The sequence below is a fragment of the Podarcis raffonei genome, chromosome 1, assembly GCF_027172205.1.
Source record: "Podarcis raffonei isolate rPodRaf1 chromosome 1, rPodRaf1.pri, whole genome shotgun sequence".
In the NCBI taxonomy this organism is placed as follows: domain Eukaryota; kingdom Metazoa; phylum Chordata; class Lepidosauria; order Squamata; family Lacertidae; genus Podarcis; species Podarcis raffonei.
Genome location: NC_070602.1, coordinates 114139601 through 114154750, shown reverse-complemented (window position 1 = coordinate 114154750; position 15150 = coordinate 114139601). Strand labels below are relative to the sequence as shown.

General features: G+C 40.2%; 1 protein-coding gene across 1 annotated transcript in view; it reads right to left on the bottom strand.

The window, feature by feature from the left end:
• The window catches only part of TTN (titin), a 292385-nt gene that overhangs the window by 15645 nt on the left and 261590 nt on the right, over positions 1–15150 (bottom strand). The window contains exons 239-259 of the mRNA XM_053410245.1: positions 14589–14885; positions 13651–14238; positions 13264–13566; positions 12839–13135; positions 12299–12586; positions 11898–12197; positions 11491–11793; positions 11038–11343; positions 9164–10930; positions 8769–9065; positions 7393–7680; positions 6991–7290; positions 4835–6901; positions 4421–4723; positions 4026–4331; positions 3636–3926; positions 3216–3515; positions 2788–3093; positions 1288–1593; positions 897–1178; positions 90–683 (exon numbers count right to left, since the gene is read on the bottom strand). Coding sequence (XP_053266220.1) covers positions 90–683; positions 897–1178; positions 1288–1593; positions 2788–3093; positions 3216–3515; positions 3636–3926; positions 4026–4331; positions 4421–4723; positions 4835–6901; positions 6991–7290; positions 7393–7680; positions 8769–9065; positions 9164–10930; positions 11038–11343; positions 11491–11793; positions 11898–12197; positions 12299–12586; positions 12839–13135; positions 13264–13566; positions 13651–14238; positions 14589–14885 — 10089 coding nt within the window. The remainder of the gene's footprint in view (positions 1–89; positions 684–896; positions 1179–1287; positions 1594–2787; positions 3094–3215; positions 3516–3635; positions 3927–4025; positions 4332–4420; positions 4724–4834; positions 6902–6990; positions 7291–7392; positions 7681–8768; positions 9066–9163; positions 10931–11037; positions 11344–11490; positions 11794–11897; positions 12198–12298; positions 12587–12838; positions 13136–13263; positions 13567–13650; positions 14239–14588; positions 14886–15150) is intronic.

Below are 15150 nucleotides of genomic sequence, written 5' to 3'. Positions count from 1 at the left end.
AATAAACCCAACATTATTAATATTTGTTAAACCATGTCTCAGCACTTTGAATAATGTTCCATTGTTTCCATTGTAATTATGACTCTTACCTTTTTGTTCTTGTACTGTCACTGCTGTGACTATCTCTCTTGGTTCAGACACACCCTTTTGATTTTGCGCTCTTACTCTAAACAGGTACTGTTCACCTTCATTTAATGAAATTATTGTGTGCTCAAGGACCGTAGGTTTCAGTGTTACAACTTTCATCCACCTTTCTGTTCCAGCTTTACTGGCCTCAATTACATAGCCAGTTAATCTGCTGCCACCATCATGCTGTGGTTTTTCCCATGCAAGCGATACAGTAGATTTAGTTATATCAACCACTTCCAGTTTCTGAGGTGCACCAGGAACTTCTGACACCAGCACTGCATCTGCTGTCTCACAGGGTTCACCAATGCCGTAGATATTTTCTGGCAGTACTCGGAAGTAGTATAGTGCTCCTTCAATGAGCCCAGAAATTCTGTAAAAGGTTTTGTTGCATTTAGTAGTTACTGTCTTGAATGCTCGCATGGCAGCCTCCCGTTTCTCTATTATATAGTTGTTGACTGGAGCTCCTCCATCAATAGTTGGAATATCCCAAGTAATTGTCACAGACTCTTTTGTAACCTCTTTAACTTTCACTGCTCCTGGTGGTCCAGGGGTATCTGTGGAACAAATGGCAAAATAGACCTTTGTCATATTTGATCTGCATTACACTTTGTATAGTATTTTGTCTGCATAAGCAAATTAAAGTTGGAGACTACCATTACTCTGCAAACTAAATCCCCCTTTTTTAAAAAAAAAGCAAATATCTTTGAATTTGTGATGGAATGGGCAAAGGTCTTGCTGTAACAATAAACAACAGTATTTGCACTTACCATAGACTTTAACCATAATTGTGGCAGATTTCTTTCCTGATTGATTTTCAGCCTCAAGGACGTATTTTCCAGCATCGTACCGGTTCACTTTATCCACAACCAACAGTGTGTAGCTGTCTGTGGTGTCAATAATACCTCGACTTGCTAGGTCAACGCCCTTCTTGCTCCATGTAACCATTGGTGTTGGTCTGCCAGATACTGACACCATTAGACGTAAAGAGCCACCTGCTCTAACTGTAATAGTCTTCTTGAGGTCTTCAGCAAGCTCAAGTTCTGGTATTTCTATAGGTGGGGATGGAAATAAAAGATTAGGTTGCATTTGAATGTTTCTGAACAAATTTGCAATTTGTAAGTTAGCAAATATTTTATGAAGGCTCGATCTTGACATTACCTAGCCTTTCCACAGGTTCTATTTCAGCAGGGGTCTCACTGTATTCACTCATACCATTTACATTTGTGGCAGCCACTCTAAAGCGGTACTTCTGGCTTATTTTCAGACCAGTCACAGTGAATTCGGTGTTTCTTATGGTGGCAGTGCTATGTGCCCGATACCATTGTTCAGTTCCTTCTTCTTTCATTTCAAGGACATAGCCTAATAAATCAACGCCACCGTCATACATGGGCTTTGTCCAAGCCAAGCTTATGCTAGTTCTAGTAGTATCCACAACTCTTGGCGGTGAAGGTGGAGCAGGAGTATCTTTGGAAAAGAAAAATACATACTTCATGTTACTACAGTGGATCCTTAAAACCTGAATGAATAATCATTTAAACACTTCTGTAGTAGCTATGATTATATATTTTGAACTGCTCCTGTACTTGGATCGGGATATAATTTTAACACTGGCTATCTGTTTCAGTACAGCCACTCCCAAGGAGCAGATGCGTTTAAGGTGCTGCTGTTTCTTTAGCTTGAGCTATGCAAGAAAGTGATACAATAGAATTATAGGGCTTAGAAGGTTCAGGTACATGAAACACTTTGGAGTGGAATGCCCTCCCATCAGATGTCAAATAAATAAACAACTATAAGACATCTGAAGGCAGTCCTGTTTAGGGAAGTTCTTAATGATTGATGTTTTAATGTATTTTTAACCTTCTGTTGGAAGCCGCCCAGAGTGTCTGGGGAAACCCAGCCAGATGGGCAGGGTAGAAATAATAAATAATAATAATAATAATAATAATAATAATAATAATAATAATTATTATTATTATTATTATTATTATTATTATTATTTGAAGGAACTTTCACATGTTATCTCCTTTTTCTCCCTCTTGTAGCTTGTTCCTTAAAATTCAGCCCTCGCCTTCCTTGCTGCAGACAAAGTTGCATATGTTTAGGCTGTTAAAGGGGAGGTTGACAGGAGATATGATAGCCATTTTCAAATATCTAAAGGAATGTCACTGGGAAGATGGAGCAAGCTCATTTTCTCCTACTCTGGAGGCTAGGAACCAAACCAATTGGAATAATTTGTCCTGACTAAACATCAGCAAGAACTTTCTGATGGTAAGAGCTGTTCAATAGTGGAACAGACTCCCTTTTAAGGTGGAACGGAAATATCCTAACAGGGAGGTGGTGGACTCTCTTTCACTGGAGGTTTTTAGGCAGAGGTTGGATGGCCAACGTTCATGTATGCTTTAGTTGAGATTCCTGCATTGCAGGTTGATGGACTAGATGACCCTTGGGGTCACTTCCAACTATACAGTTCTATGATTCTATCATTCAAAGGCATCCATCCTGGCAGCATAAAAATTGCTTAAAAATAAATAAGTATATCCTCTTTGGAGCTGTGGTGAATGGTCCAAACAGCACCACTGGACCTTCTAGATTCAAGGCCTATGCAGTCATCATATTGTTGAATCTACAATATTAATGGATATAAATGAATGAACTTACATGATGGGTCTTTGCACAAAACGTACTGCGAAGCATCACTAGGCTCGCTGTTGCCAGCAGCATTTACCGCAGTGACACGGAACTGATATTCGCTGCCTTCCATTAGACCAGTAATTTTCAGTCTTGTGTCATAAATGATGTAGTCTTTGTTAACGCGGGTCCAGCGTAGACTTTTCTTTTCTCGTTTGTCTACAAGATAGGTGCTGATCTCGTTACCCCCATCCGACTCTGGCTTCAGCCACTGAATAATGACATGCTCTTTGCCAGCACCCACTGATTCAGGAACGCCAGGTGGTGATGGGATAGCTGTAAATATTTATTAAAGGCAGGAAAAAAATTAGGTATTTCACATTTATTGTGTGTAACACAACTTACTTTGTGCCTCCCCCCAAAGGGGGAAGACTTCACAAGGCTAGAGAAGTACTTACTGAATGAATTTCTAGCAATAATGGGTTCTGTTTCAAGTGGAACACCTGGTCCATATTTGTTGACAGCTCTTACACGGAAGATATATTCATTATTCTTTATAAGTCTGGTTACTACACATGACAGTGTTGGACATTCGGGTTCAACAATAACCCAGTTCAGTCTGCTTGTCTCGCGTCTCTCTACAATGTAATGAGTAATTTCTGCCCCTCCATCTTCTTGAGGCATCCGCCATGCCAAGGTACACTTCTCTTCTGTAACTCTGCTTATGGTGATTTTGCCAGCGCATGGACCAGGCGAATCTATTGACAAAGAGTAAAAGGATAATTACTGCAATGAAAGAAATTCTTTAATCTCAAAATAAAACTTGAAAGGAAAGAAGTTAAATAGCCACAGAAAACGAGCAGTTATGAAATACTCACCAAGCACTTTGACAAGGACAGCAACTTGCTTTGTCCCACTGGCATTTTTAACAGTTAACGTGTATTTTCCAGTATCACTTCGGTCACAGAACTTGATGATTGCAACAGCATGCTTGCTTGTGTATTGCAAAGCGACCTTTTCGCTTGGGTCCAGTTCTCTGTCACCTTTAGACCAAAATACTTTGGGTTCTGGTTTTCCTCCAATCGATGCCTCAAGAACCAGGTCAGATCCAGCCCTAACTGTTACAACATCTCCTTGCAATTTGGCATCCAGTTCAGCTTTAGGTGGTGCTATGAAAAAAAAAGCAAAAGAAATAAATGTGTATTTTGATCTCTTAAAATACGGACAATTCATGACCTAATTTTAAAACCCATGTGAACATCTCTTACAGTATTCATCTTTACAGGCAACAGGGCCAGTAGATTCAGAACCCTTGCTAATTACACCAGCAGCATTCTTTGCCAAAACACGGAATTCGTATTCCTCTCCTTCACTAAGAGCTGTCACGGTAAAGGAGTTTTCAGAGACAATGGTATAGTTGCATTTCAGCCAGCGTCCATCTCCAGCTTCATTGTATGGTTTGCGTTCTACAATATAGCCAACAATTTTGCTTCCACCATCATAAAGTGGGGGAGACCAGGTTAATGACACTGAAGACCTTGTTACATCTGTGACTTCTGGCCTGCCTGGTGGATCTGTAAGAGAACATAATGCAAAAATATCACTCCATTGTGCCTTTAAATAGTCATAGGACACACACTTTCTCTCTACCAGTTATACTTACCAACAGGATTTTGGGCCAAGACAGACCTTGAAGCTTCGCTGGCTTTGCTCAGCCCAGCAGCGTTTAATGCATATATTCTGAATTGATACTCCAGACCTTCCACAAGCCCTGTAACTTTGTAGTTACATTCAATACATGGAGATTTGTTTTCCTTCACCCAGAGGATTGTGTTGCGTTCTTTCTTTTCAATCCAGTATCCAACAACTTTGCTGCCGCCATCGTGATACGGTTCTTCCCACCGAATGGACATGGCATTGGCAGAAACAAAATAGACTTCGGGTCTAGTGGGTGGGCTTGGTGGGACTGATGAAAGAAAATAGAGGGAAATACTGTTAAATACTGCTGTGTTTGTTTGGGTTTTTTTTTAAAAAAGGAATTCATTTATGCACATCTGTTAAAACAATTATTACTTACCAAATGGATGCTCAGCCACTATCGGTACTGATTCTACTGGCTTGCTGACACCAAATCTGTTTTCTGAGCTTACACGGAAAGTGTATTCCATATATTTAGTGAGGTGAGTTACTTTGATCTGTGTACGTTTGACGCTGGAATTTACCAGTTGCCATGCTGTTGTACCAGATTCACGTTTTTCAACAATATAGTTTGTAATACCAGTGCCACCATCATCTTCAGGCTCCTTCCATGACAACACACAGGATTCGGCTGTCACAGATGATACTTCTATGGGGCGTGTAACTGGACCAGGTCTTCCAATAACAACGACTGTGACAGTGAAAGTTTTCACGCCTGCTGTGTTCTCAAGTGTCAAATAATATTTACCAGAGTCACCTCTCATGCTCTCCTTAACAGTCAGTGTGGTTCTTTCCTTTGTTGTCTTTATAGTCACTCTGTCTGTTTCCTTGAGTCTCATTTCTTCAAGTTTCCATGTTACCTTTGGAACAGGACGTCCACTAATTGGTATGTCAATAGTGAAAGAGCTACCAGCTTTGCAAGTTATAAGTTGTTTAGTTATTCCACTGAGATCTGCAGTTGGCTCAATCTGTGGCTCTTTAATAATAACAGAAGAAAAGGCTTCTCTTGGTTGACTGTAGCCAGCATTATTCCTTGCTTTGACACGGAACTCATATTCATTGTTCTCTATAAGACCTTCAACTGTAAAAGTCAGCTGTTTAGTTTGACCAGCTTCAAGCCAATAGTCAGATCCCTTTTGTTTCATCTCTAGGAGGTATCCAGTGATGCGACTACCACCATCATGATCAGGTTTCAGCCAAGCTAGTATTGCAGATGACTTGGTAGTATCAACAATATCTAATCTCTTAGGTGGAGCAGGCTCTTCTGTGGCTACAACTGGCTCTGTTAATTCACAAGGTTCACCTATTCCATATTCATTTTCTGCTGAAACACGGTAAAAATAGGGCACACCTTCTGCAAGATCTGTGACCTTAGCAATTTGCCGAGTACATTTTTCATTGACAACCTGCCAGCTGCGACGGCTTGCTTCTCGCTTCTCCACGACATAATGATGGATGCGAGCGCCTCCATCCAAAATAGGAGCATCCCACATTAAAGTGATAGAGCCTCTGGTCACATCCTTAAATGTAATGGGGCCTGGTGGCCCTGGAGTGTCTAGTACTTTAACAGTGAAAGCAACAGATTTCTTACCACTGTTGTTTTCTACAGTCAATATGTATTTGCCAGCATCTGTTCTGTTGCAGTTCTCCACAGTTAATGTACTGAATGAGTCTGTTGTATGTATGTCAGCACGCAGGCTAAGAGACGAATCTGCTTTGGACCATACAGCAGTAGGAACAGGTCTGCCCTTGAAGGCAATAAACAGACGGATAGTTGCACCTGCTCTGACAATATGTGTCTGCTTGAAGCTAGCATCAATATCAAGTTCTGGTGAAGAGAGTCTATCTATTGTTTGCACCGAAGCAGAAACTTCACAGCTTTCTCCTTTGCCTGCACCATTTACAGCACTGACTCGGAATTTGTAGTTTTCGTTTGGTTCTAGATCAACCACAGTGTACTTGGTAGCAATGCAAGTCTCAGCATTGACTTTATGCCATTCTCCTAAATCTGCTTTGCACATTTCGATGATGTAGCCAATTATTTCCAGGCCTCCATCGAAAACAGGCCTGGTCCATTCCAAGCTGACACTTGTCTTTGATGTGTCGGTCACTTTGACAACAGTAGGAGCACTTGGTGGATGAACTGCCTCCCTGCATTTAATCAGCCTTGAGACACCACTCGGCGGCCCAACTCCTGCATTATTTTCTGCCATGACATGGAACTCATATTCATTGCCTTCGGTTAGGCCTGTGACTCTGAACCGTGTCTCAGAAATGGGCCTCTTGCTGGACACTTTAACCCAGAGAATACTTTTCTTTTCTCTCCTCTCCAAGATATATTGGTTAATGTCACTTCCACCATCTGATGCTGGCCTTGTCCATGTAAGTGTAATGCTGTTTCCTGTTACGTTGCTTGGTTCTGGAGTGCCAGGAGCCTCGGGGACAGCTGTAAAATAAAAGAAGCCCGTCAGATAACATCCTCAACAAGGTTGCCAACACTGTAATTTAAGATTTCTCAATTTAATGTAAACTTACTATAATGTGCCTGTGCTACGATTGGATCAGATTCCAGTGGCCTGCCGACACCAAACTTGTTGGCTGCTGAGATACGGAACTGGTATTCATTGCCCTTTATTAATTTGTGTGCTGTGTAGCTGCATGTTTCACAGTGGTCTTCAATCAATGCCCAGGATACTCGGCTGGTCTCACGCTTTTCAATCACGTAATGAGTAATGGCTGCACAGCCATCATTAGCGGGAGCCTCCCACCATAATGACGCCTTCTCTTCAGTAACATTGGTGAATCGTATCGGCCCACCGACTTTTCCTGGGGTATCTGTAACAGTCAATTATCAGTTATTTTTATCTGTTCTTATTTTAATATAGAATGAACAGAATGCTAAATAAAAGTTGCTCAATTTCATATAAGGAAAGTTACCGTGTACTCTTATGGTTATGTCTGCCTGTCTGGTGCCTGATGCATTCTTGGCTTCTATTCTGTATACTCCACGATGTTCCCGGGAAGCATCTCTAACAAACAAGGTGCTATAGCCAATTGCATTGTTTATTTCCATATTCAGCCTCTTGTCAATCTCTTGTCCATCTTTATACCACATCACCTGAGGAACTGGCCGGCCTGTGATGAAAACTTTAAACCTTATGCTTTCCCCAGCTTTCACTGTAAGACCTTCGAAATGTTCGGCACCGAACTCAATATTTGGCGCAACTAAAGAATAAAAAGAAGTAAAATAACGTTCACTTAATGGTCAGCAATGTATTTTCTTACAAAACAATATAAAGAGCTATACTAGTTATTTTATGTCAGAGTGTCACTTAATATTAAATACAAAACTATCAGTATTTATAAGCCAGTCTTCCGCATAATATCAGTTTGTGGGTTTTTTTTTAAATTGAGTCACTCAGTTCATGTTTATGATCTTTTGTAGCAGGGATAAGGAAGCCCAAGCATTCCAGTTAGCCCTCAGGATTCTCCCTAGTCAGTCATCCCCACTCTCCTCAAGTCATAACCCTCTCTGAGGCAGCTTCACACATTCCTCAAGTGCAGGCTTCCTCAACCTCGGCCCTCCAGATATTTTTGGCCTACAACTCCCATGATCCCTAGCTAGCAGGATCAGTGATCAGGGATGATGGGAATTGTAGTCTCAAAACATCTGGAGGGCTGAGGATGAGGAAGTCTGCTCAAGTGCTTTTGCATGACTGGAATGTGTCTCTGAAGAGTGATAATACCCCTTGCTTGGCTACATCGAGGATTGATTGATTGATTAACTAATTTGTACATCACTTACTATATTAAAAATAGCTCAAAATGCTGTACAGAAAACTGAAGCAAAAACAGACAACTTAAACAATTACAAAAATACACAGCTGTATATGAAAATGTTACATTAATACAAAGATACACACACAGTCATTTTCCTTCTGAGAGACATAATAGAGGGAGAGAGAGAAAAGTAGAAGCCTCTTATTTTTGCATGTCTGGAATGTAGCCTACTGAACAAAAGTAAGAGCCACATCCACTGCTCTGTTCATTTTTGCCTCTGCCCTCCACACCAAGCATGTGTCCCCATGAAGATTATCCATGAGGGACTGTGTGCTTTGGATGGAAAAGGTTGCCTACTCCTGATTTACAGTGTTAGTAGCAATGGACAGTGTTAATCAGTTGCTTAGCAGATAGTGAAATAGTCACCAGAATTCAAAGTCATTCAGTAATACAGCCATTGGCTGTAAATAAAGTGCTGTGGCCCATAAACTTTAGGAGAGCTTACACGTAACATGCTTATAAATAAGGCTTACCGGCTTCATCTCTGGTCATGATATAGCCAGAAGACTGAGAAGGAGGGCTGATAGTTCCAACAGCATTTCTTGCAAGTATTCTGAATTCATACCGATCGCCAGGGCTAAGTCCTGTAGCTGTATACTGGCATTCACTGACATCAATAAAATTGCATCTGACCCAGCGATCACCACTTCCTTGACGTTTCTCAATACTGTAGCCCACAATCTTGCTGCCTCCATCACGCAGAGGTGCTGTCCATTTCAGAGTAATAGTCTCCCTAGTCACATCAATGTAATCAGGAGTGCCAGGTGGATCTGAAAGAAACACAGGTGCATTAATAGTAATATAAACCAGCATAAATTCCAACAGTGTGTTGAGACAGGTGCCTTGCATTCAGTGATCAGTCACTTACCTACTGGCGAAACGGCCAAGGCAAATTTGCTTGGGTCACTAGCAGAGCTTAATCCAGCAGAGTTTTCTGCATAAACACGGAACTGGTAGTCCAAACCATCCATTAATCCAGTAATTCTGTATTCTCTATTAGATATTGGTGACAAATTGACTTTCTGCCACAATATGCTATTTCGTTCTTTCTTTTCAACATGGTATCCAGTAATTTCTGCTCCTCCGTCATAGACTGGAGCATCCCAAGATATGGTCATTCCATCAGCTGTCACATTGTAAACAACAGGCTTCCCTGGTGAACCTGGTGGTTTGAACTGGTGTTTTGCTATGACCTCAATGGAGTTTAGTGGTGGGCTCACTCCGTATCTGTTTTCTGCGCGGACTCTGAACTGATACTCTGCATCTTTAACAAGGTTGGAAACTTTGAAGGTTGTCCTTGACACACTAGAACAGATCATTTTCCAGTTGGTCTGTGAGGTTTCACGCTTCTCAACGCTGTAGCCAGTGATTTCTCCTCCACCATCATCTTCAGGAACACCCCATGAAAGAACCATACTATCTGCTCTGATTTCATCTAGTTTAATGGGTCCCTTGGGCTTAGATGGTGGGCCAAGTGTTATAACTGTGATTGGGAATGACTTCCTGTGAACACCATTATCAAGAATTAAGGTATATTTGCCACCATTTTCTTTTTTCACATTCTTAACGCTTAAAGTTATTTTGTTTTCAGTTTTCTTGAAGCGAACCTGTTCACTTTCTTTAAGAGGAATGTTGTCTTTCAGCCAGCTCATAGTTGGCTTTGGCTTTCCCTTATATGGTATTTCAACATGTACATTATAACCTATTCTCACTGTTACTTGTCCTCCAGGTATATCAGAAAGGTCTGCTTCAGGTGTTATTACATAGTCTTTCACTGTAATGGGTCCAATTACAGAAAAATCACTTCTTCCTTTTTCATTCTTTGCAGAAACTCTGAACTCCATAACAGAAAGCTCCTTAAGTTTTTCAACTTCAAATTCACATGCTTTACTTGCCCCTGCATATGACCATTCATGTTCATCCTTCAGTTTCTTCTCAATAACGTAATCAGTTATGATACTACCACCATCAAATTCAGGTTTACTCCACTGTAAAGTGACAGATGTCTTTGTTGAATCTTTCATGGCCAGATCTCGTACAGGTCCAGGGACTTCTGCTGCTTTCACTGGTTCTGAAGTTTCGCATGGTTCACCCAATCCATTTTCATTTTCTGCAAGAACACGGAAGAAGTATGGGATCTTCTCTGACAAGTCAGTTATCTTAAATGATGTATTAGAGCACTTGGTTGTAACAGAGGACCATGCTCTCTTGGTGGCATCTCTTTTGTCAATGACATAATTTGTTACTTCAGAACCACCATTGATGAGTGGTGGGTCCCATACCAATGTCACAGTTCCACGAGAAACATGTTTAAGATGCAGTCTCTGGCATGCAGATGGAGTGTCAAGGACTTTAACGTTCACAAATGAAGTTTTGGGTTTTCCAACTCCATTCTCAATTGTGAGGACATATTTTCCTGTGTCATTGCGAGTGACTTGAGGAATACTAAGGAGTGTGGATGATTCTGTGTTCTGAATGCTGTATCTTTCATCAACACCTAGATTTTTGTCACCCTTTCTCCATGTGACAGTTGGAGGTGGTCTTCCTTTGAATGGAATCATTATCTGTACATCTTCACCTGCTTTAGCCACAATGGAGGTTCTGAGAGCAACATCTAGATCAATCTGTGCCTCCTCTGCAAAGAATAAAATAATAATAAAATTAAGTTAAAAGAAAAATAATTCGTATTTGGGGAAAAGATGAAAATACTGAATATTAAATATAATAATATAATTTACATACCAAGTATGTCTTTAGCTTGTACAGCTTCTGTCATTTCAATGGGTTCACCTTGTCCAGCATAATTTATAGCAGCTACACGGAAGTAGTAATTGATTCCTGGCTGAAGGTGAGAAACAACATACTCTGTGGTTCGCACTTCTCCTCTTGCACTGACCAGAGTCCATTCTTCTTCTTCCCCTTCTCTCTTTTCAATAGCATAGCTGGTAATTGCACTTCCTCCATCATAGGCTGGTTTAGTCCAGCTAAGTGTGACAGATGTCTTTGTAGTATCCACAACTTTTAGCTTAAGAGGTGGCCCAGGTTTTTCTGCAAAATGCAAGTAACAAAAATGAGACTTGACAACCCTGACAACTAATAGCAATAACTTAGAGCAATATATGCCCTTACACAGTTTCAAGAATGTGTATAATTTGACCTTTGCATTTTTGCACAATCAAATGAAAGGTTTCTTACCTATAGGATCTTCAGCTTTGTAGAAGTCTGATGCATCAGAGAAGGGACCTTGCCCAGCTGCATTCACAGCAGAAACTCTGAACTGATATTCACTGTTTTCTGTTAGTCCCGTCACTTTCTGCCTGGTGTCACGAATGGTTTCTTTAGACACCTTGAACCAGCTTAGACTCTTCTTATCGCGTTTCTCAAGGTAATATCCATTTATCTCGCTACCACCATCTACAGTTGGCCTGCTCCAGACTATGGTCATAGACTGTTTAGTTATCATGGAGGCCTCTGGTATACCAGGTTGTCCAGGTGTAACTGCATTTTTATTGAAACAAAAATAACATTAGGTCAATATAAACTAATAGGTAATCACCTAGAGATAATAAAAAAGGTATTTATGGCCATCTGCTTTAACTTACCAAATGCATTTTTAGCTATGACAGTGTCAGATTCCAGTGGTTCACCAACACCAAATTTGTTTACACCTCGTACACGGAATATATATTCATTTCCTTTTATGACTTTTGTGGTAGTGACAATGCACTCTTCAAGTTTTTCTGAAACCACAGACCATACCACACGGCTTGTCTCACGTTTCTCAACAATGTAATGTGTTACAGCAGCACCTCCATCATCTGCTGGCGGTTGCCACATAAGGGTAATCTTTTCTGCGGTGACAGTTTTGAAATGTATAGGTCCACCTGGTGGTCCTGGTTTATCTGTTTAATATGCAAGAAAATTATATATTTTAAATAGGCAATAATGGATACAGCTAGTTGAATTGACAGAAGAAAACAATATGAAAATGCTCCAAACATACCAAGTATCTGTACCCTAATGGTGGCAGATGCAGAACCCATGGCATTCTTTAATTTCAGTTCGTAACTTCCACTGTTAATACGAGTTGCTTCTTTGATCAGTATAGCTGAAAATTCTGTGGTGTTTTCAATAGATACCTGGGCACTGGTATGTATTTCTTTACCATTGTGGAACCACTCAATTGTAGGCACAGGCTTTCCTGAGATGCCAAGTTTCAGTTTAATTGCCGTGTCTGCTTTGTATTTGACTACTTCTGTATATTCTGGGGGTACATCAATTTCAGGTGCACCTTAATGAAAAAGAAGTGGAATAGAAAATAGATTAACATTTTTGAAATTCTCAGAAAGATTGATAACAAAGCAGCATTCAGTGCCAAATAATAATTTCCTAGTATCCTCTGATAGTGAAAGGCAAGCTTGAAACTGTACTGTGCTGCCCAGCTAAGGCCCCTGAATTCAAATTAGAATTTCTGTTAACAGTATTTACTTTAAACTCAAACATATAACTGGATATCAGTGTTTATGCATTATTAATTTCTTACCATATGTATCCACGCATGTTATAGGGCCTAAAACATCAGATGGATTGCTAATTGAACCAGCAGCATTCTTAGCAAAAACACGGAATTCATATTGGGAGTTTTGAGTCAATCCCGATACAGTGAAATTAGTCTCAATGACATTGGTGAAGCTTGCTTTTGTCCATCTTCCATTTGGAAGATCACGTTTCTCAACAATATATCCAGTAATTTTGCTGCCACCATCAAAAGCTGGCTGTGTCCAAGAAAGATTGACAAATGTTTTGGAAATATCTTTGACACGAAGGGTTCTTGGCGGCTCTGCAGTATGAAACAGCAACAACATTTGGAATTAATGTGTTCATTCAACAATGACTCACCAAATAAATATTTTCTACTAAATTCATTATTTGAAATATGATTCTTATCCTTTACTACAGACTACATACCACAGGCATCTATAGCAAGAACTGCATCAGATGGATGGCTTGCTTTTCCAATACCAGCTGCATTTTCTGCATACACTCTGAACTCATAAATGAGACCGGCGGTGATATTGGAGGCCTTGAAGTGAGTTGTGCGTATAATCATTTTGTTAGCTTTCTTCCATAAAATACTGTTCCTGTCCTTCATTTCCAAATGGTAGCCAATGACTGCACTGCCACCATTGGAAACAGGTTCATGCCATCCAACAACGATGCTTTCTCGAGTCACGTTGGTGATCCATGGTGTGGAAGGTGGTCCAGGGGGTGCTAAATGAATATAAAGTACAGGTTAATAAATCATAAATACATGCCTGAAAAACTCAGAAAACGAGCAAACAAAAAGTCACTTACTGTAAGGAAGCTTAACAGTTGTACATGCTGAGTCAATATGGTCACTTATGCCAAAGCGATTTTCTGCTTTAATACGGAATTGATATTCTTCTCCTGTTGTTAGTTTCGTGATCTTAATCATGTTTCTAGCAACAGTTGCAGACACTTCAGACCACACAGCAGTGCTTGTTTCTCTTTTCAGTACGATGTAGTTGGTAACTTGACTTCCGCCATCATAACGAGGTGGCTCCCACTTAAGGGTAAGACCTTGTTCAGTGATATCACTTACAACAACAGGACCAACTGGAGGGCCTGGTCTGTCTAGGACAACAATCTTAAGGAAAGATTTAGTAGTTCCACTGGAGTTGGAAGCTGTGATGTCATATCTACCAGAATCAGTAGCCACACTTTCTTTGAGATTAACGATGACACTTTCAGCTGTGGTTTCAGTGTTAAACCTCATCGTTGGTTTGAGAGGAATGCCGTCCCTGGATAAAGTCACCTTTGGCAATGGTCTTCCAGAAATTGGAATCTCTACCTTTAGGTTTGAACCTGCTCTTACATAAACGGTGTGGTTCGGGAAACCTTTCATGTCCACTTCAGGAGATTCTGAAAAAATACATTTGCAAAATGTTAAAAACAATAGTTTTCAAGTGCATTTTCATATGAATTTGTATGAGCTCTATGCTAACTATTCGTTATTTATTAATTAAAACTATTTCTATACCACCTTTCATGTAAACATCACAAGGCAGTATACACACACACATTAAAATTACATCAAAACTTAAAGAATAAGTAAAATACCAGTCAACTTTAGATCAAAACAGACATGTTATTATGATTCAACTGGTATCAACATGCAGCAAAGGACTGGGAGAATAAAGTTTTTAGCAGATGCCAAATTGCCATCAGTGTCACCGAGGTGATTCCAAGGAGAATGCACCATTTCCACATACCTAGTTGTTCTTTAACTGTAACGGCATGAAGAAGCTCTTTGGGGTCACTTAGACCAGCTTGGTTTTCAGCAAATACTCTAAAGAAGTACTCCGCATTCTCCTTGAGACCCTGGACAATATGATGAGTTGTCTTGACTACAGCACATCTGACCCATTTCTGCTGCCCTTTCTCTAGGGCTTCAACAAGATAGCCGACAACTCTGCTTCCTCCATCATGTTCTGGCTTTAGCCACACAAGAGATACACTATCTTTAGTAACGTTTGATACTCCCAGTTTTTCGGGTGGACTTGGTTTTTCTGAAAAATAAAGAGAAGATGATCAATAAATGAATAAATAGAAGATGAATCGAGAGCAAATGTGTCATATGCATTCCACTTAATTTTAATGTATTCAGCAAGCACGTTTTTTCCACAGGAAAGCAGTACATTTTAATAATACTAATACTAATACTAATTTATTAGCAGCCACTCTGTGCGGCTCCCAATCGGATATTAAAAACACAACACAGCACAGCATTAAACATTAAAAACTTCTCTAAAACTTCCCTAAATAGGGAAGTTT